Source organism: Centroberyx affinis, unplaced genomic scaffold (assembly GCF_046629955.1).
Source record: "Centroberyx affinis isolate AG114_WGS23_722 - 3 ecotype Tasmania unplaced genomic scaffold, CSIRO-AGI_Caff_v1 ptg001839l_1, whole genome shotgun sequence".
Lineage (NCBI taxonomy): Eukaryota > Metazoa > Chordata > Actinopteri > Beryciformes > Berycidae > Centroberyx > Centroberyx affinis.
The window spans coordinates 262,535-284,737 of record NW_027280218.1 but is presented as its reverse complement, the minus strand read 5'-3'; the positions used below and the strand labels follow the sequence as shown (position 1 = coordinate 284,737).

The 22,203-nt window shown below is 43.4% G+C and overlaps 1 protein-coding gene across 1 annotated transcript in view; it reads left to right on the top strand.

Annotated features, from left to right (window-relative positions):
• Positions 1-22,203, top strand: part of gcgra (glucagon receptor a) — a 39,360-nt gene that overhangs the window by 8,267 nt on the left and 8,890 nt on the right. Inside the window, exons 2-5 of the mRNA XM_071529761.1 lie at positions 19,298-19,444; positions 20,020-20,116; positions 21,606-21,713; positions 21,867-21,961. Coding sequence (XP_071385862.1) covers positions 19,391-19,444; positions 20,020-20,116; positions 21,606-21,713; positions 21,867-21,961 — 354 coding nt within the window. The 5' untranslated portion in view covers positions 19,298-19,390. The remainder of the gene's footprint in view (positions 1-19,297; positions 19,445-20,019; positions 20,117-21,605; positions 21,714-21,866; positions 21,962-22,203) is intronic.

Sequence of the window (22,203 nt, the reverse complement as noted above, 5' to 3'; positions counted from 1 at the left end):
GGAGGAGATAACGGTATTGAGCCATTTTGTGTTTGTTCAGATTCAGTTGGTGAGGCACTAAAAATACCGCCCTCCCCCCCTCCCCCCCCCTCACTGTGTGTGTGGGTCGAGGGTCAAGTGTAGCTCCTTTTGCTCCCCAACACAGCCTATTATCACAGTACAGAGCACAAACAACACTCGCTTTATCTCAACAACTGCTCAACTGGAAACTGTTGCAACCGTGCGCCTTTGCCATGGGCTTCGGGTCACACGGCGTCCGCATGGCGAGCTTTATGTAGCCCAAAAGAAACGATCTGTAAATTCTGCTCATTTTAAGAGCAAAGGCTTTTGTCTTTCTTCATCATGCGCACTATACAGTGAGTGTGTATGTTCAGTTTTCCAAGTAGAAATCACAGATGAAGTGAGATGATTCAATGAAGACAGAGTAAAGTGAATACAGAGTTGAGTTGTGCAAGTCTGGCTAAAAAAAAAAAAAGATCCAGGGATTTTGACCCAAGATTTTAAGCCTCTTAACCTTCAGTTAGTACGCATACTGTTAAAATAGGAAATCCATCAGAAAAATGAATGCACATATGTTATTCCTACAGTCTTACAGTCTAACTAACCAATAAACCCTTTCACAAAACCATTGTCAATGAATTGGAAAGTGACTTTAGAATGTATAATGTAGGTTTTGCATCCAAATGAGCTTTAGTTCATTGTTCCGCTAACAATCATGAACCAGAAAACATGCCTATATCCCTGTAAAATAATAATAGCATCAAAGGGAGAGTGCTGGCTCACTTCTCCTCTAGCTTTAGGAGAAACTTGTGTTCTCAAATGTACACTGAGGTGTGCAAGATCATAAGAATAACGTATGTGAATTCTGATGCAAAATAGATTGTCCCAAAACTAATGAGCTGACAGAGTTGATGCGTGAAGAGCCACTGTACCATAGAGTATTCCCACCAGTAGAGACTGTTCCCACAGGAAGAGTACAAAGTATTTCCCCACATTTCCAACACTGTATATTAGCCTTAGAACTGTGCTTTACATCCAAGACATAAAAGTACATAAGACATAAAAATACATCTATATACTACAAGGTTTTGATACATGATACATGATACATATGATCTTGTTTGATACAATATGGACAAAAGAGGTCAAAAACTGTCAGTGAATATATGTATAAAATTCTATAAAATTCTTTGTATCTGGGAGACTCTCGCCTTTGAAAATGTACTTGATGTAGATCGAGTTCTTGTATTTTCTGGTAATGAAATATTAAGATCTGATCTGAAAACCTCCAAGGATTTGTGATCTTAATTATCCAAAACTTTCAACGCAGCTTCCTTGACAAGCGCCCAGACATGACAATGATACCCGGGATGATTGGCAGACGTAAATAAACAGGCTGAGGCTTGTACACCGCCTCAGATTAATACCTTTCCATGTGTTACCTGTGATGAATGGGGCCTTTCTCTTCAGTTTCCAGTGGTGGTGATTCTCAGTTGGAGTTGAAAAACAACATGTCCACCTGCGTCACCGAAGGGACTGCTGATGTCAGTGTGTTTTTGACCCGGGGGGCTGGACATGGGCCTCCAGATGCTGTGTACACAGCGGGAGACATTGACCTCCATCCCCACGTCAACACACACACACACACACACACACACACACACACACAACCACACACATCGCCTACTGAAGGCTGAGTCCGCTGACAGCCTGTCACAAGAACGCCATCCATAAGTTCTGATGTTGGTTTTAGTGACTTATTCAACCACCTGTGAGAGTCCAAAATTAACTCTTTGGGTCACCTGTCAAGGGCTGGTAAACTAAAAAAAAAAATTACCTGCCAAGAATAATTTTTGCTCGCCAAAATAATTAGTATATTGTATCAATGCTATTTCATGTATATAATCAGGTACTGTGTGTGAATTTAAAACTTGCGCACTCACTTATACAGTGGATCAAGTTTATAATTCATTGTGAAGTGCAACAGAATTCAAATTACAAGAAAGCATTTTAGAACATTGTTTTGATTTGATTTGATTGGCTGTGACGGAGTGTACAGTAGCCCGACAGGGACAATGTTTGAGAACAGGCAAAAACCAGTGACTGTATATAACCAAGGCAGTCAAATCGTCTCAAAAAGTCAGCAGCCGGTGTGGCGGCTGACCCGAAATTGATTTATTAGCCAAAGACAAAGTTTTTGGCACTTGGTGGGTGTAAATTTTGGACCCAGCTCCCAACACAACAGTGACACACAGTTTGGGAAACCAGTATCTGACCACCATCACAAATAGACACTGGAGGAAGTCAGCTTGTATTGCAATCCTAACAGAAGTTGTGACCCTTGATGCATCACAACATGGATTTGAATATTGTTGTTCAGTCATCCAGTCAAGCCCTCATGTTCATCAACATGTCAGGAGCGAACAGTAGCGCTGCTGGCGGCAAATACATAAAGCGCAGTGTCACACTGGGGCAGAAACAGCCACATCAGCACAGTTAGTTTCACTTCTTTTGTTGAGATTGTTTATCTTTGGACGAAGCCACAGTTTCTTGATTGAGTATGTTTTTTCCTCTCAGACTATTTGATCATTTATCTCATCCAGTCCTATCATTATGAGCAATCTATTGTTTTTTTTCTCACGCTAGAGCAGCCAACATGTTCCACATAAATCTGAACAATCACAACAGTAATGCATTTGTTTCAGGAGGACATTTAATATAAAATAATATATAAAATAATAATAATCTTCAGTATCATGTATCTCATAAAAAATCATTACCTTGAAGAATTTCAATGGCCTTAACATCTGTAAATATATCATTCTTTGCAAGCTCTGACACGCAGAGGAAATTGTGTTTCTCATTAGTATTTTGATAGCCTAGATAAGGATATGCAATTTTTTTAACAATGCCAAATATGCTGTAGGTAAGGTTGACTTTTTGGCTTACATTCTTGGTAATTTCTTTGCTCTTTGGCTGGGGTAGACTGGGTTGAGTTGAACAAACTATATACAATTCTTGAAAAAAAAAATACCTCTAAAGTGTTTTAGTGTCAACAAGGAGAGTGTAGAGCTTTTTATCAGCACTATGATTCATACATGAGAGAGAGAGAGAGAGAGATAACTCGTCTCGGTTGTTCGTCGTGTGCTGTAGACGCGAGGAGAATTGAGCAACGTCGAGGCGTTTATTTTTCTTTCGTGACCTTCCCATACCTGGCTGGACGTGCGGCTCCTATTCCTGAACGATGATTCATGGCCGTCAACTCCATGCTGTCAAACCTCACCTCCCTGCCTTTTTTAAAGAGTTTCCATTAACTATGCAGAAATCCCAGTTACCTGCGCCAAGTCGTCATAAACCAAACACATCAAATATTCATCACACACCGACCCACTGGTGTTATGGAATATTATTCATGCTCTCCGCAGGCTTGGGACTGAAGGGTCTATCAAGCGCTCCGGTCGCCTCACGCAACATCCATCTGCAGCTCTGCAGCAGGTCTGACTGACTCCGCTGCAGTGCTGCAGACGAGTTCAGGGTTTCGCTGCCGTTTTTTCGCAGATGCTATTAGTTCCCAAGACAGATGATCCGAAAACTTTGGTGTCACCACCACAATTAAGGCTGGGGTAGGCAACTTTGGAGAAATGAGCAAGGATTTGAAAGTATACAACAAAATAATCCCTCCCTCCCTCTCTCCCGCAACTCCTCCAAAACTGAATAAATTAAAATCTTTTATGCAAAACACAGCTCTACTACTTCAGTGTAGTTGTTACTAAACCATTCACCAGCAAAATTATTTTTTTCCAGCATAGATCAGTCATTGCAGTTACAAACACACGTTGTGATACGGACATAGGGTTGAGTGAGGTTCGCTCTACACCGGAGAGAGAGAGAGAGCGCCGGGTCCTTAGCGTTTGCTAAACTTGAGAAATTCCAAACCTTTTATAATCTAACCACAGTTCTGCTCGCTGTCAAAATATTTTTTTGTGTCACATAGATTAGCTACCACAGTTGCAAAGTTATAGCTATGTAACAGCGGCTGACTGACCTGAATGTGGCTTCTTGCTGATGAACAGGTATTGTGAAGCGGGGAAAATAACTTGCTTCATTACACAGCAAGTTTATTCCAGTCCCAGTGTTCAGTTTGGATTGTGGCTGTTTGACCTTCTTCTGTGGATATTAGTTTTCTCTCTGCTCGTACTGTTGGGTCGTTCATGAACGATCCGATTCGGCTCTTTTGTAAGAATGAAGGGAACCGAGTCTCGCTGGGTGATGAGCAGTTCTGTTATTTGTTAGGTTTTACAGACAGATATGTCATGCTATTTGTTTAAGTTGCCATCTCCTGCTGCCGGCAAATGTTTAGCCCTCAATTTAAGAGATAGCCTGTGTATGTGTGTGTGTGTCAACGAAATAAAAAAGACACGTAGAGTGAGAGCGTTCTTCTCACGGAAAAGAACGGAGCCACAAGATCCCGTTCCCTTCAAAGAGGCGTAATTCCCATCACTAGTCTGCAGTTTGCAGGGTGGTCAGGACTAGTCTTTAGCTCTGTGCGCGTGTGATTGACAGCTCAGGACAGCTCTTCCTTGCGGAAGATACAGGTCACGGGGTGGGTGGATGATTACAGGGTCTGGGACAGTCACAGACCAGATTTTTTTTCTCAGAGCATTTAATTTATTGATAGCTGTCAGGATGTAAAGAGAGAATTTCACCAAATATTACCAAAATGGTTCTAAAAAATTGCCTTCCCCAGCTTTAAGTAAGCAGGCAGTGGAAGATGTAAGACTGACAAATTCAAATTCAGTCGCCCTTGTTTATAGTTCCACTCCTCTTTTGTAAACCTTGTCTCCAGTCTGTTAGTGTCATCTATGTTTAAAGTGTCTTGAGCTGTGTGTGAGTGTGTGTAAGTGTGTAAGTGTGTTCGCATGCGTGAGCACATGTATATTTGTGTGCACATCTGTTTTACTGCCTAATTAGTCTCTGTTTACTGATTACATTACCTGCATTGCATAGTGACCTAACATGGCTGGAAGTTTCTAACAGGCTTGTGCAGGCTGACATGACTGCAGATCTGATTACATCAGTGCTGACACAGGCAGATGATGTGTATACACTGTGCATGGCTTTAGATGTCATCTTAACATTCTCGGCCCTTATTATATCAAGCTACCGAGTCACTTTCCTCGCCTCACTGACTCTGGCGCTCGCTGTTGCGTGACATGTTAATATCTGGCTTGTCTGGCGTCACCTTTTCTCATGAATGAATGAAGATGTTGATGCTGTATTTGCCAGTCTTCTTCAGTAATGAGAAGCAGGACATGTTATTTTACAGTGTTTAAACTGCGCCCCCGATGCACAGACATGGGAAACGATAACACACTGTAGGTCTGTCCTGCCTAATTAGATGATTTAAAACAAACCAGGTCCTTAAACCTTTGACTCCGTACAGTTTGCTTCATGGATCAGCTCTCTGTTTTGCTTCTTTAACGCAGGCTGAACACGATTTGTGTTGGTAGATAGCGTCTGTTGCCGGGACCCTGCCTGTTTGTATGGTTAATTCATTCATAAGGGGGTCAGTAGCAACGCATGACCCCATAGCGCGTCATGGGAGAATAAATGACACTTGAGGCCTGTAAAGATGCCTGCAGTACAGTAAAGTGGCTGAATATGGCTGTGGGCCTGTGCAGCGACCTGCCTGCCTCACACAGCCTCTGTGCAGTGTTGATGAATCTTCACAATTAGCTGCACTGAGGTGCCGTTTGTTTTCCTGCTGCCAACAAGCAGCTGGAGCAGAAGTCAACAACTGGGTGAGCAGCATGTCACCTTTGGCTATGCGTGACAAAAAAAAACAACATAGTCTGCACAAATGAGACCCCGCTGGCAAACACAAATTATTTTGGGAGCATCAAAGCACCACAGGCAAAGTTTACATAATGATAGCTCGAAGCATCTAAGCGCCTCATTCTACTGCAAGTGTGTGTGTGTATTTGTCTGTGTGTGTGTGTGTGTGTGTGTGTATGCTGTTCTAGTGTGGGCGTGTGCATGTGCTTGAGAGAGACAGAATGGCAGAGTCTAATGTGTGTATATCTGAGAAGACGGAGCGGCAGATAAGTAGTTTTGCGCTCCCTGCCAAGTGCTAGTAAGAAATTGAGTTCATTTAGATCAAGGATGATACAGCTGCTAAGAGGGGGAAATGGAGTGAGATAAGATGGATGAGAAATGCATAGATAAAAAAAAGAGAAATAGGGCTGTGTGGGAGCCATGTGAAATCGAGACGAATCACCTCAATCTATTTAATGTCTCCGATAGAACGCACAGAATTCCCCACATTATACTGACTGAGTTTGCCTTAAGACTTTTCACACATTTCCAACTTAAGCAGACCGCTAGTTAGATTTAGAGCAGATTGACGGTTACAAATCCCTCCTGCCCTCTGTCTGTGGCGGGGTTCCAGTTTCTGAAGCAATTAATTTATCACGAAAGCTCAATTTTATTGTGCCAGATTGCTGAGCATCTAGGATGAAATTCATAGGTGTGCAGTAGTTAATTTCTCAGGGCCCAAGATGCTTCGAGCCTCTGAGGCACCTCCACTCCGCCAGTTGGCTTAGGGACCCGCTGGCATACCCTCAGCACTACATACACACACACACTGCTTTAACTAATATCTCTGAGCTCTGCAGGATTTCCTCTCTTCCCACTGATCTCTCTCTTTATCCACCATAGAATCCGTGGCAGCCTGAAGGCTCGACGGTAACCAGCCGGGAAAGTCTGGGTGAAGAAAATGAAGGAATGACTCTTTCCTCTCACTCAGCAACTACCTTATAAAGTAATAATCCGCAACCTTTTCCTCAAAATGAATGTCCGCTTTGCTCCTGTCTATCGCAGATTGATACCATACAATAGTGATTCAACCTATATCATGAAAGCATTTCATGTGACATTTGTCACGGGAAGTTATGCGTTGTACGTTTACGGAAGCAAAGACAGCGGTTTGTTTAGAATAAATATAAGAAGGTAGGAGGAATATAAGAAGCTGCAGTCTACATTGAGTGTCTTTATTATTACACTATGCTGGTCCAGTGTCTACATTGAGCGCAGAACACCAAAGCAATGACTGCGTATTACCAAATCAAGGAAAAAAATGCGTATTATCACTTTAACTGCACTTGAGCTGTTCAGCGTCTTCAGTGAGTCTGCGGTTCTACTGGGAAGCTCCTAAGCATATGACCCATTTTTTTTAAACCCTCCCATCCCCTTTGCTGTGAATAACATTGTGTTCTTTATCAACATGCCTGCACGGTTAAACAAAGGGTTAAAAGATCCTGCGCTATGTATGGCGTCCACTATGGTCTCCTGTTGTTACTGGACATAACTCTGCTGTGCGACAAACCTCTCCTCTCCCCGATGTGTTTGATAAACTCCAGGCTGATGACAGAGAGGCAGAGTAGCGTAGAGGAGCTCGGGGGGATTAGTGGACATAAACACTTGCTCGCCAGCATCCATAAGAGCATAACGTACGTACACGCGGTAGGGATCACCGAGGCGCTTTCATAATTCAGCAGGACTATTTGGAGTGCGCACATCTCATAAACATTAAACATTACAGGGGTTATTATAGGAGGGGCTTTTTGTTAAGATCCTCCACACACACACACACAACATGATTTAATGATGTTGCGTGCCACTCACTGGTTTCTGTGCGTGAACGACAAAATGCTCAGAGGCATATGGGTACATCCATGCATGTGGCTACATTGAAAGGAAGTCATATATCCTTTGTGTATCCCCTTATTCTCTTTCTCTCTCTCCTTCTCTCCCTCTCTCCCTCTCTCTCTAAATATAATTTCTACCTCCCTCTTTTGCGTTTACAGTATTTGTCACCATTCCATCAGCTTCAGCTCCTGCACACTGCTTTTATCACTAGTGTAACAACAGGTCGATGCCACTCTTGTTGTCTCCATATGCAGCCATGTAGCATGAAAAAAGGGACGATCGGGACTCTTTGAAGTATTCTGTTTGGCTTTGTGACTCTGCCAGGTATTCTTTGGTCTTGTTTGAAACGCATTTAGCTTGGGGAGAAACAGTGTCCAGAGACAATTTTGATCTGAGAGAGAGAGGGATTTTTTTTTTTTTGTCTCGCTTTAAGCTTTGGGCTCAGTTCTTTCCCCGAGCAGACGTAGTCCCCCTTGGACTTAATTAGGTAAGTTTATCGTATGATGTTGATAACACTGTTTGTTTGTCAAACAGCAGCTCCTATCCCTGAACCCAGGCCCTTATTAGGACTACATGCAGTTGCACAGAGCAAGGGCATAATAAGAAAGACTGAACGATATGTTGAACCCTCTGACGCTCACATCCAGGGAAAAGCCGGTCTGAGCTCTTGTCCAGGTCTTAATTCTGACTTGTAATGGAGCACAGTCAGCATCAATGAAGCTCTCAGCTGTTCAAACTCACTATTTTTTGATTTTACTGAATAACTTACAATACCTTTCACACAAAAGGCTGTGATGACATAATTTGAATTCATAGTGCCACCACACTGTTTTGGCACAGATAATGCTTTTTGTAAATGTCACACTAAGGAGTGTTTTCTATGCAAAGTTGAACCAGCGTGTTCGACTTGTCATGCTAACTTGCAAGTGTTGACAGGTGCAATTGCTGCGTCTGCTTCACTCCTTGTTCTCTTGTTTATCCCAAATCTCTGGAGGGCAAACGGTGTGAATGTCACCGCTTCTGAGGGCACAATGTGAGATTTGTTGTTGTGACAAAGCAGCCACTTTTTATTCTCTAAGGAAAACTCTTAAATTGTATTGTGCCTTTGGTACATTCTGTAGATTAAGATGCTCCCTGCTTTGCATTTGCCGCTTTTCATTCCAGACTGGCTGTATGGAGTTGGTAGGAGCCGGGTTGGTTCAGGTTATGCATTTGCCCTCATTTTGATGCTCAGTGGGTTCGGCATTGTTGCGTCGAGACCCCTGCGCAGGGCAGCTTCTCAGCTTTGGAGACTTAATTTGGACGAAGGGGCAGGGAGCGGGAGTGGGCGGGTTACCAGAGAAACTGAGAGTGGAATGCAGAGCTAGATGTACTTTACATGATAATGTGTAGATATTTTCTGGAAGCCCTCGTCCCTGCGTCTCTCTCTGCCAGCTAGGTCGGTGAGTATCAGCAGGTATATGGGCGCCCAGGGACGGCACAAACAGATAAGCTAAGCGCTGTTCTAGTTTGAAGCTTGACCGCGGTTCTTACTGGCAAGGTGAGCCCACAGTCAATATCTGCAGGATGGGAAGGAATATGTGTTGAGTGTGCCGCTTTACTGCTCCTCACTGAAACTGGCAGCAAACCGTTACTGACTCACAATTAGATATCAATCTCAGGCCAATAGTTTTAAAAGCCTTTGAATCTAACTTGTAATCAAACATTATACAAATTGGTAAACAATTGTGCAGAGTATAACTGATGATTACCTCAGGAATAGTGGGTTGGATAGTCCGTTGAGGATACTCAACTATCAGGTCACAAAAAGTAGATGTTCAACTAAATGTTCAACTTGCCTATTTGTTGCAGCTCCACAGACTATGTAACCCCAACCCTGATGTTAGTCTAACCCAAACCCCAAGACTAACTCTGACCCAGACACTGAATATCTATAGACTTCTTTTCACACTATTGTCTCACCTGAAACTCAGTAAACCTTTGAGTGACGCATCGTAGTCACTTGATAGTACTGTAAGTTGAGTTCAGCATTGGACTTTCCAAATAAGGGTGACTCATCAGTGAGAAGGTGAAGTCAATGTTTGTATTTTGTGTTCTTGTGACTTTACTATTTTCCACTATTTTGATACTCGGCCATCAAAAATCACAAATGAACTGCTGCTGGTATTTTACTCAGCTCTTCATCAGTGTCACCCACTGCTACTGCCTGCAGTGTTTTATAAAAAGCAAATTGAGACCCATCTTCTGTTGATTACTTAGTTAACCTGGGTCTTATTTTCCTAGTTTTTGCCATCATGACGATTGATTGTGTTCAAAATGTTGTCACTTGTTTCACTGTAGAGGTTTTCGTTCCTCCCACTCACTGTTCTCCAATACACACACACAGGGCAAACACAATCTCCAAAAATGATTAAAACACGTTCCTTTCAGCACAAGAACACTCACACTGCAATGGGACCTGCTGTACCTACATTCGATTTTATGATTATTCATTGCCTGAAACTTGCTTATATTATGGTATTAGATATGTTATTGTAACTTAGTGTGAGCAAGTTGGCAAGTAGACCGTCCAAGTACTTTGATGCTGCCTTCAAGTCATACGAGATGTTCTGTAAAAACAAACTGCCAGCTGGGAAAACCCATTAACATGAACCTTCTAGTGATAATTACAAGTAGGATAGGTGGGAATTTTTTTCATCCTGATATCTCTCACCTGGTGTTACAAATTGCAGAAGTGTGTCAATGCAAGCGGTAAACATAGCAGCACATATTTAATACCAAGGTATTAAAAATTTTGTGAGCAACACTAAACATTATCAGATGGACTATTATACATGAAATATCATGTGATAATTGTTCTATCACAGCTATTTAAAGATGTGTAACTGCAGTGTGAGTGTTACTGTGCCAAGTGTGTGTTTTAATTGCTTTTTGGGTTCAGTTGTTCGGTTGCCCTGTGTGCGTGTGTGTGTGTGTGTGTGTGTGTGTGTGTGTGTGTGTATTGGACAGCAGCACTCCCAGCGAATGGGAGGAACAAAAAGCCTCTACAGTGAAGTGTCAGAATTTTGAACACAGTCAATCGTCATGATGGCAAAAACTAGGAAAATAACCAGAATTATCGTTTAACACAGAAATCTTTGGACTGAACTACTATTAAAAACAATGAGCTTGAGCTTGGCTTGGCTACAAATAGTGCAGAAACAGTGTGGGATGGTGAACTGATAATCAAAGCCTCCCTGTGGGGTTGTTGCTCCACAGTAGGTAGGTCGAACCTCTGAAGGTGTTGCAACAGAAGAGACTTGTGTTGTTATTGTTGCGTCTTCTGCTTCATGTGACCTTGCAAAACACCTCATGAAAGAGTGCACGAAACAGCATCCAGCCAATGCCAAACACTTCCCACACATGAGCTGACACACAATAAAGCAAAAGCCCCATACACTCACACACACACACACACACACACACACACTACACACACACAATACAGGTACATCTCATGTTATACAACCATGCCGCAGTTTGTCATTCTCTCCCACTCACAGACCAAAATTGTGCCCTCTGAATAGATAATGTGAATGTTTGCCGAGATTTCGATACACAACACACATGTGGTTTGAGGTTGTGGTGAAGAGGCTTGGAGGGGCCAACCTCTGGGTCACTGAAGTCGTGTCTGCATCACAGATGAGTCACACTCGGGACCGTTTCCCCACATTGTGACAGGGGTCAGTGGTAAACATGTCGGGCGGGTCAGAGGTTAACCGTATTTACCCCGCTGCACCGTTGTTTTTTGCGGGTTTTTGTTTCTCTTATCCTTTCGACACCTGAGGCTAGATGCCGTCTTCACGTCTGGCACACTCTCATCACGTTCCTGCTGTGTTTTCTCGTAAGATGATGATTTACTGGCGAGTCGAATAAAAACACATCCTCTTCCGCTCCGTCGTTAATCCGTGAAAACAGCATGATGTGTCGTAACAGGGGTGTTGTGTGACGGGGCCGGCGCAGAGCCATGTTACATATTGACTAGAGGCTGTAAATATGTTGTCCTCCCTGCTGTGAAAGCATCCTCTGGAAAGTGGGTGGCGGAGACAAATGGGTGGTGATGAATAATCAAACACCTCTACTGTGTGCTGCTGTTGACCCCAGGAGATACACTGTATTTGTACAAATATAAAATCTATATTTATATATTTTTTTATTTTTTTAATCCAGAATAGACTATGTTCTGGGAAAAGAACTGAAATCCAATTTGATTTAAGATGTTTTGAGGTTTGTTTGTGACTAGTAATTGCTCTCAAAACACGAGGAGCATTAATTGCCCCCTTTACATAATAACATGAAAAGCTTTGTGTTGACCCTCCAACAACATGCAGCTCCATACTGAAGTGCTGCTAATGACACATTTGACTTGCATATTCACTGTACAATATCTCATTGACTGTTTGAACTCATCTCCAAAACGTTGTGCATGAAAATATAGCCTCAGCTCAGTTATGGAATATTTTATGGGAAGAAAAAACAACAACAACTACTCACTAATGGATTCTACCACAGGCAACCCTTTCATCAACTTGTCAACAAATTATCATACTCACTGAGGCGTGAAGAGTGTAAAGTGTACATGTGTGAATAATCTGTGATGTTGTTCTGATGTAATACGAGTGACGGACCACTAGTAAAATCCTGGACTTGATACATTTTCCAAACTCTCGCCAGCAGCTCTCTCATACTCCTGCAGAGACAGGCTAGCGGGTGGCAAATGATTAGCGCATGTCAGACCCCCAAAACAAATCTAACAGGCCCAGACAAGTGAAGCCCAGAGACACCCTGACCAAATTAGGTTATGGCTTATGATGGGGATGAGTACTTGGGTTGTTACCTACTTTAGAGTTTATATACAGCACAGGGACGTCCTGGGTTGTGTAGGCGTGGTAAGAGACAGAGCTGCCTGTTTAGAAACCTCATGCTGAGCGCTCACGGTGGTCAGACTCATTACTGTGACATTTATGGGGTTGAGCTCTGTTCTCCATTGCTGTGACTTTTAATCTGCGGTGGGGAGACAAGAGATGAGAGTTAGGCTACCACAGTACTCAAAAAATTTGTTTCATTTTTAACGTTTTCATGTCTTCTTTCATAAGCTAAAGGGGAAAAATCCAACCTAAAACTCTTTAACTCTGTTAAAGGAAAACTGGCAATGTACTTTGCATTTTTGGTTCCATTTGTTGTGTGGTGGTGTGTTTTCCAGATATTTCCATGGCAGCTACATGGAGCTTAAGAGCAGAACATTTTTCAACTAAATCTAAAATATCAACAGTAAACGTCAGGTTTTGGTGTCAATCCCTCAGTGTCAAAGAGCAAGGAGCTTCTTTCTAGACTGACTTGCACAGATGTTCAACAATCATACAGGGAGAAATCCATAATAGAAGAGAGATACCGATTTCTCCACCACCAGTAGTCTCAATAGACCAGAATGCAGTGCAGCCACATGTTGTTTTGAGTTAGGGGGCGCGGCTCTCGCTTTTCCTTGACTGGAAAAACTCTTCTGCTCTCTTGCTCTTACTATCACTATCACAATCAACATTGCTCTCTCCGGCTCCATGTAAAACCAACAACTGGATGCAACAAGTTGAAACACATTCTCTGGGAGTTGTTGAAAGGCATTTTGGGAAATGTAGGAAATGAAGTAGAAGTAGATGAGGCAGTGGGTGCAACAAAAAACTAAATTACAACATTTGATCACAAACTCGTGGAATGCATTGAGCATCACAGATTGATGACATATAACAGTGTAAGAGTATTCAAGAGTGGGATTTTTCTTTAATTGCTTTGGAACTTTCTGCTTTTATTGAGAACTTTCTTGAGGAAATGTGGACTGTTATGAAATGCATGCAGCTAGGGGATGATACTATCAAACCTTTTCTTCATGATGAGTCTGTATGTGTGATAACGAGTCGGGCGCTGAACACACTTTGCATAATGAAACAATGTGCCTGATCAGCAGGGATGGCATGGGCTGTGAATTTAAAGACATCCTCAGTGAAATCAACTCACAGATTCTTAATAGAGCCGTACACCATCAGGGGAAAACTCATGCTGTCATGCAATAGACCCTTATTTAACCAAGGCATTTTAGGCGTTTTTTTGAAAGAGGGATGAGCGCTCACCTCCCTCAACCCACATCCAGTCACCATCTTGTTTCCCTGAGCGTCGGGCTGTTGCTGCCTCCAGAAAGCGCCTCTTCATCGTCATTACCACCCCACACACAACAAGACATTGTCATCATCTTTGGATGATGCAGAGGGCGGTCAGTTGCTCTCAGCATTAGCGCAAACTTATCACACACACTGACACACACACACACACACATACACACACACACACACACACACATCTCAGAAAAAAGTGGGCTGCTATTGTTAGAGTTCGGTGAGTGCCTGAGGGAGAGCTCCCCCTCTGATCAGTGTGACTCTAATCTCAAGGACTTTCTTCTACAAAGGGCTTCCTGGGAGAATCTAGGTGCTTCAGAGTTCAAATCAAAGAGAATCAATCTTTTTTTTTTTTTTTTTTTGTTATCGTTATTTGCTGACGTTTCTTTCGGTGAAGTGGGACATCAACAGGAAACTGTCAATGTCAGAATGAATTTCCTGTTTGGTCACAGTGATCCGCGCTGTAGCTTTGCATAGATTATAATAGCGATATAATGAAGTACAGTTGATTTAGTAATCGAAATGGCTGGCCTTAAAGGAAAAGTCCACCTCTAAAACGCTGACACTGTCCTAAAAAAAAAAAAAAAAAACTATTGGCAATGTATCTTGCATTTGTGGGCCCCTTTTGTTGTTTGGTGGTGCATTTTTCTTATTGCTATAGATAACTGCCCATGACATGTTTAGAGTAAGGGTCTTTCTCACATTTTCTCACATTTTCTTGACTGGAAAAAACAGCTGAATGAAACAAGTTCAGGCATGTTCTCCACTACTCTTCTTCTCCCTCTACTTCATCGTAAAATAACTCCAGCAATGAAGTGAACATCACAGACTTGATGATAGCGTATAACAGCGTGAGCGTATTTGGGATTGGATTTTTCTTTAAGGCTTCATCTTATAAATAAAGGCTGCATCTATGTCTGTCCTTGCTCTTCAGGTAATGGCAGTGAGCTTATTCAAGTCTGAGAAAAGATCTATGGTTTGCATTACACACATTACATTATGTGTCAGTCAGCTACTGTACAGTACACACTTGGCAGCAGCTTTAAAATTTGATAGAGAAAGGTCAAATAGCTGGAGATGAAGGAGGATTTGCAGTGAAGAAAAGATACAGTAGTGTGTGTGTGGGTGCGTCTGTGTGTGTGTGTGTTATCTGACCGAAGATCAGGCCTGCGATGCCTCTTTCTCAGTCATGTCCCATCTTCTTCACCGCAGCAGCCGACTCGCAGAGCGTGTTGGAGCACGACGCTCCGTCTCCTCTGAACTCTGCCTCACCCCATTATCAGATAGGGGGCCACTGACCCAGCAGTGTCATGCTCAATGTTACGTCTGCAGCCCTAAGGTATGAGCCTGGCGCCCTTTGCCTTGGCTTAGACTGTCACAGCATGGGAAAGCCTTGATACACGGAGGAGTGGCTTGACTAGAGCCGCGCTGCATTCGCTTTAAGGATGAGCCTTCAGCTTTGTTGCCGCTAGATGCGTATCCTGTTATTGAGATTTCTACTGGGTATTCCATCAAGACAGGAAGACAGGAACAAACAAAGCTAGATCGATGAAGATTACTTAAAGTCAGAGATTTTTTTCTGGATGCAAAGAGGTTTCATCAATGGAAAGGGAGGGAAATTGCAAAGGGTTGGAACTGTGCATGGGAGATACAGGATGTTTTTGCCTTCGCTCTAAGCGTAACTCAAGCAGAGACCAGGCCTATGCATTTTGAAAACTGCATGACAGGGTGGCGCTCAGGGGCATTTTCTGAGTTATTGTGTTTTCCAAGAGGTTTGTTTTTAATCCTGCCCTCACATTCATGCACACACAATCCCCTTTGCAATTCTATTTGTTAGACACTGTAATCAAATGAGAGGTAAGTACTCTCCAACAAACAACCGTAATTGTTAGTGGCCATTGTGTTGTGCTATAACCAAAATCTACTTGAACACAGAGGGATTTTTTTTTCATGTTTTGATGTTGACATTCTGGGAAATTGCATCATACAGTTGTGATTGTCGCTGTATTTTGGGGGTTTTCTGAGACGAATGAACAAAAATGACCATCATCAAAACAGGCATCATTCAAGCGAAGAGTTGTCTGTCTGCATCAAAGGGATGCACAACACTTCAGACAGAATTGCATCTATTTGGTCCAATATGTGGCTAAGTGACAGTGAATGAAGTAAGTGCTGGTGAAAATAACCAGCATTATTGTATTTGTCTGAAAAAGTTTGCCTTTCTGTAAAAAAAAAAATAATAATAATCACAACATTATGCCCACTCTAGGAGTTCATGTTTCTATTTCAGAACTGTCAACAGCCTGACGTCACAGATGTGGCAGTTCTCACCTTTCATTAATTAGCCAAAAAGCCGCCTCCTCACTTTGTGCCATCTGCCAAGTCTACACTTTTGCATCTTTTCAAATGTAACAGAGCGAGGAGAGGCCCCCGAAGCTGAACATACAATATGGCACGAGCCTTTTCCCTAAAATGGACATTGCTGCTTATACCGCTCACCGCTAAAAAAGACTGCAAAGCCAGCAGAAGAGAAGCTTTACAAAGACACGCCCTGGAGACATACATTAGTAACTCGCTCATGCTTTATTTGTGTGGATTTGTCACATGCAGTATGTCTGCTGGGATGCCTTTGATGTAGGATGATGGGAATCACACTGGCCATTTGGTAGGAACTGGAGTGGAACTAATGGGTGTGAAGGTGTGAGGCTCCCTTGTAGCAGGCTAATCAGCTTGTATATTTTGCTGTTGTGATATCCATTGCCCCTGCCTGCCAGCAGCCACAGCTCTGGGCTGCCACTTAGCTGTGAATCCCTCCGCCTGTGAAGGATCCACACCAGTCAAGGTCCTTGGGAGCATGTGTTGTTTAGCCTCCTCCAGCGCTCTGTCCGCAGGAATAACCCAGAGCCTCCATCACTTCTCAGATTAGTTTGTTTAGGCCATTATTGTTCCACGTCTGATTTAAGAGGCAACATGTTGGCTGAGAGTCACACAGGCAGAGCCAGAGGGAAACTCTTGGGTTGTTTGGTGCCGTTTCCTTTATCCTGAAGCAAGCAGCCTACCCCGAATGTTTCACCTCTGGCCTGGAGATGTATTCTAGATTTAAAAAATTATGTAAGGTCTGTTAATGGTTAAGTTTTTGGTAGCAAGACAGACTTTTTATTCACAGGACATATTGTTTTGACCTGAAAAGACATACTTTGAGGGAACCTCATTAAGTCAATGATTTTTCTTCCGAATGCGGATGATAATATTAATAGAAATGAGAGTCACATCACTAGTAGAAAGTAGTTTTTTTATGTAACAAGGCTGTCCTTGACCACTTGGTCCAGTTAATGACTGGTCACTGACATTTCCCAGTAGGTTAGATACACAACTTCCAGGCTTCTCCTCTCTCTGTCTCTCTCTCTCTCTCTCTCTCTCTCTCTCTCTCTGTGTCACATACACACACACAGTCTTTCTCTTCCATGGCCCCTCTTTCAGGACTCTACAAAGCGCTGGGTCTGGTTAATCATTGTACCTACTTGGTGCTAGGTTGCGGAAAGTGGTGCAGGTAGGGTAGTGTGTTAGGAAATGACTGTGTCTCTGCATGTTTGTGGGAAGAGGGAGAGAGAGAGAGAGGGAGTAAAGGAGGGAACCCCTCGTAAAACTGTGACACGCTGGTGCAACGCTCCTGCTGTAGGCAGGAACATATGCTCAGCCACACGCATGCCAGCCACTCTACTGTACCTGGACACGTGCTAAGACCTAATGCACTTACAGAATGAGGCCTGCTCATATTCTCTGGTAAGAACAGATGTTTGGAATAGTAGAGTTTGCTGCCAAGTCTTCAGTGATTGGCAGAGCTTGGCTGTTGTTTTGTTCATGCAATTAGTGTAAAACATCAGATAATATTGTGGTTTTATAGGAAGAGGAGATGGGTGACAATCTAGTGAATAATAAGTCGTAAGTGATGCTGAAGTTTTGAAACAAGCCAGAATTCAAATAGAGACATAGGGTTACTTGTTTGATGTTTTAAACCATTCATATTGGCATGCTTTTGTTATAAATGTTCACTGCATACAGTTTAATAGCTGGGGGAATAGACTTGACTGTTGACCCATACATGCCTCATGGTGTTGAGGGCAAGAGTCACTGATGTGATCTCAGCTGGACCAGTCCTGACCCAGGTCCAGGCCAGATGAGAGCAGTCTCTCTGATCCCTCAGGGGCTCGGAGCAATCAGTCAGTCTGTGCTACGGCTAACGCTAACTGCATCCTGTGCTAATTATAGTGAACAGGCCATTTAGAGAATATGGCTCGGTACCTCTTTGGTATAGATATTATCTGATGTCTGACTTCCAGAAGAAGCTTGGTAATGTGGAACGGACATCAACCCAGAATTGAGGAGCTTGTTGACAATGCTCAGTCAGACTACGGACCAGAAAGCCTCTGTTTTTGTTTGTTTGAGGCTTTCTTAACAACATACATCCGTCTGTCATGAAGCATTGTGCTCTTATCTCTCGAACAATTACCACCAGAAAACAAAAGACATTCCACACACATCAACACGAACCTGTCCTGCTCCCTGCCAAGACACTGGAACAGAATGGAATTTGAAACGTTTTAGCCAAAAATGTTTCCATGGTCAAGGTGTTTTTTGCAGAAACGTTTCAGATTTCGTTCCGTTCTCCGGCTTCAACCAAAGCTCGCGGGGAGTTTTTTGGCGTGGATCGATACGCAGGTGAGTGACCCCTGGTTTAGAGCAAGGCATAACAAACACACACACACACACACACACACACACACACAGTCACTCACTCACTCACACACACACAGACAGACTTTAAGATTAAGGTGGACAGCAGCCAACTGTGAGTCAGTGAGGGAGTGCAGTGCTACTGAGCCACAGCTGTCTCATTGATGGGACATACAGCATTTCCTGGAGGTTTTTGGCTTGATATTCTGGGCAGTCGAGACTGGTTCGGTGTGGTCTGTCCCTCAGCTCCGTTCAGCTGTGCCCCACGCTAATTGTGGCTAGTGAAGCCTGACAGTGGGCCACGAGGTGTGAGTGAGTAGCCTGGGTGGATCAGATGGGACTGGTCACAGTGGATATCCTTTCTTTCCCCTTCACTGTTTACTATGCCTATAACTATGCCTATAACAAGGTGTCAGGCTGATTCACTGACATTAGGCTATTCTCGGTATTTGACTTGTGGTTCAACTCAGACCTACAGTGCTTGCTCTCAAATCCTGGTTTCAAGCCAGATACAAATGCTGCTGAATTGTCTGTAGTGTGATAGATATGACCCTGCCTTTTCCTGTTTTGATCCTTTTGCTATGCGTGGCCAAGTTGAGTCAAGGTAATAATCGGTGTGTGTTTGATGGATTGTGTGTCTCTGTGTCATCCAGGCAGTGTGGCGAGCGTAGATAAGCCCCCTTATGAGGTGAACCCCCTTCCTCGCCCTCAGTAACCCCTCCCAGCATCAACAGCAGGAATAAGGGATGTCACGGGTGTTCCTCCTATTGGCAATACTCATCGTCTCCTCCAGCATCCAGGTGGGTCACACAGACACACACACACACACACATACACATAGGTGCACATGCTCACACACACACACTTTTCCCCATAGGAAAAAGCCTCCAGTAGGTCTGTTAACTCTCATCAATCGCTGGTCTTTAGAGTGTGGGAAGGGGCCTCGTTTCTCCGGTCCTGCTGCACTCTGAGAAAAACCAGTCGTAGTATAAAAGTCTAAACAAACTCTCTGTCCTTGGTGTGTTAACGTCATGAGCGTGCGGTGTCCAGTGTGTAAGCTGTCATGCTTCGAACACAGACCATACCACAAACCCCCCATACCGACAACACATTAGAGCGCGACACACTGTCATCTGGATGGATTGCACCCCCAACATGAGGATGGGTTGTTTACCATTACTGTATATGTGAAGTGAAGTAAAACAGATGAAATCCAATTCAGCGAATGCACCTATTATATCATCATGGTTTGCTGGGGGCTCTTATTTTTCCTTGTCTTCTTCTAGAACACGTTCTCAGTGTAAGAGGACCTTTGTGTTGCATTGTAATGTGTGTATGCAGAGTGTGTCCTTATGCGTGCTCCACTGTTCCATAGGTGTCTCCTGCCGTTATGCTGGATAAGCTGGCGGAGAGTTGGAAATTGTACAAGGAGGAGTGTAGCCGCAACAACAGCCGAGACCCTCCGAGCACCGGTGAGCACAACGATACCTCCACATCTAACATCTAACCACCCAGTCCTTCATAAACCAACATCTAACCACCCAGTCCTCCATAAACCAACATCTAACCACCCAGTCCTTCATAAACCAACATCTAACCACCCAGTCCTCCATAAACCAACATCTAACCACCCAGTCCTCCATAAACCAATATCTCACCACCCAGTTCTCCATAAACCAACATCTAACCACCCAGTTCTCCATAAACCAACATCTAACCACCCAGTCCAACATAAACCAACATCTAACCACCCAGTCCTCCATAAACCAACATCTCACCACCCAGTTCTCCATAAACCAACATCTAACGACCCAGTCCTTCATAAACCAACATCTAACCACCCAGTTCTCCATAAACCAACATCTAACTACCCAGTCCTCCATAAACCAACATCTAACCACCCAGTCCTTCATAAACTAACATCTAACCACCCAGTCCTCCATAAACCAACATCTAACCACCCAGTCCTTCATAAACCAACATCTAACCACCCAGTCCTCTATAAACCAACATCTAACCACCCAGTTCTCCATAAACCAACATCTAACCACCCAGTCCAACATAAACCAACATCTAACCACCCAGTCCTCTATAAACCAACATCTAACCACCCAGTTCTCCATAAACCAACATCTAACCACCCAGTCCAACATAAACCAACATCTAACCACCCAGTCCTCTATAAACCAACATCTCACCACCCAGTTCTCCATAAACCAACATCTCACCACCAGTTCATTTTACATTTACATTTTATTAATTTAGCTGATGCTCTTATCCAGAGCAACTTACAAAAAGTGCAACATTAGAATAAACTTCAATTCCTACATCATCATTCATCAGTGCCATGACAATATTTCTGTTACCCGAGAGCGATCATGTAAGAGAGAAATGCTAGGAAAACAAGTAGGAAAATAACAGCTGAAGAGAGAGGGAGGTTAGCAGGGAGTTTTTCAATACATGTTTCATATACGCACATTTTATATGCATCCAGCCAGCTACCCTGGAGCAGGTAGGGGTTAAATGTTTTGCTCAAGGATACTTCAGTAGGCCAGGCCACACGGGGGATCGAGCACCACCCTCCGGTTGGAGGGCGACCTCATTAACCACTAGGTCATCCTGTTGCCTCAAGAGTGAAGAGCATGTTAGCATGAGTAGAGGAGGAAGATACACACACCTGTCCACGCAGCTCTCCATAAACTAACAGCCAGCACCGTTTACATCCAGTGGTGAGGAGATGAAAGACGTGGCATCAGCTGAAGGTCATCGATGGCTGGAATGAGTTTCCTCTGCTCTGAAGTCAAGATGAAAGACCGTGATGGCTGCAGATGCCATAATGCCCAGCAGCGGCCATCTCTTCAAAGAGGAGATGTGACTTAGGCCACTCCAGGCTAAAGACAGCTGAGGAGAGTGTGATGGTAAAAGGCAAATTTCACCCATTTCTCATGCTTTGTTCCCCAGGCCTAGTGTGCAACAGGACCTTTGACTTTTACGCGTGCTGGCCCGACGGACTCCCCAACACCACTGTCAGTGTGTCATGTCCATGGTATCTGCCATGGCACCATAAAGGTAAGGGAGCAATGTGGGCTAGGGGAGACACACACTGCATGACAAGTTGATGCCAAGTCACCCATAATATACTGCAGAGAAAGACAGCTGCCGATGCTGAACGGACTTTCCAGTAAATCACCGAGTCATTGTTTGTGTGTGTGTGTGTTCTAGTCCAGCATGGCATGGTGTATCAGGAATGTGACGCAAACGGCCAGTGGGTGACGATGAAGAATACCAGCGAGTGTGACTCTAATGATCTGAGTCAGGTAAGAATTGTCTTTCTCGTCATTGAAGGTTGGAAGGTGGCAGAGGCGGTTAAGAGAAAAGGACAAGAACAGTTTGCCTGCATGGAATCAAATGTTTGAAATCACATATGAGAATCACTGTTTCACTGCAAAAAATGTAATTTAGTCCCATATTCAGCCTTCAAATCTTATTTTTCTTATTACCAAGAGAATTTATTTTAAGAACTAGGCCTATTTTCTTGATAATAGACTAAATGACTTGT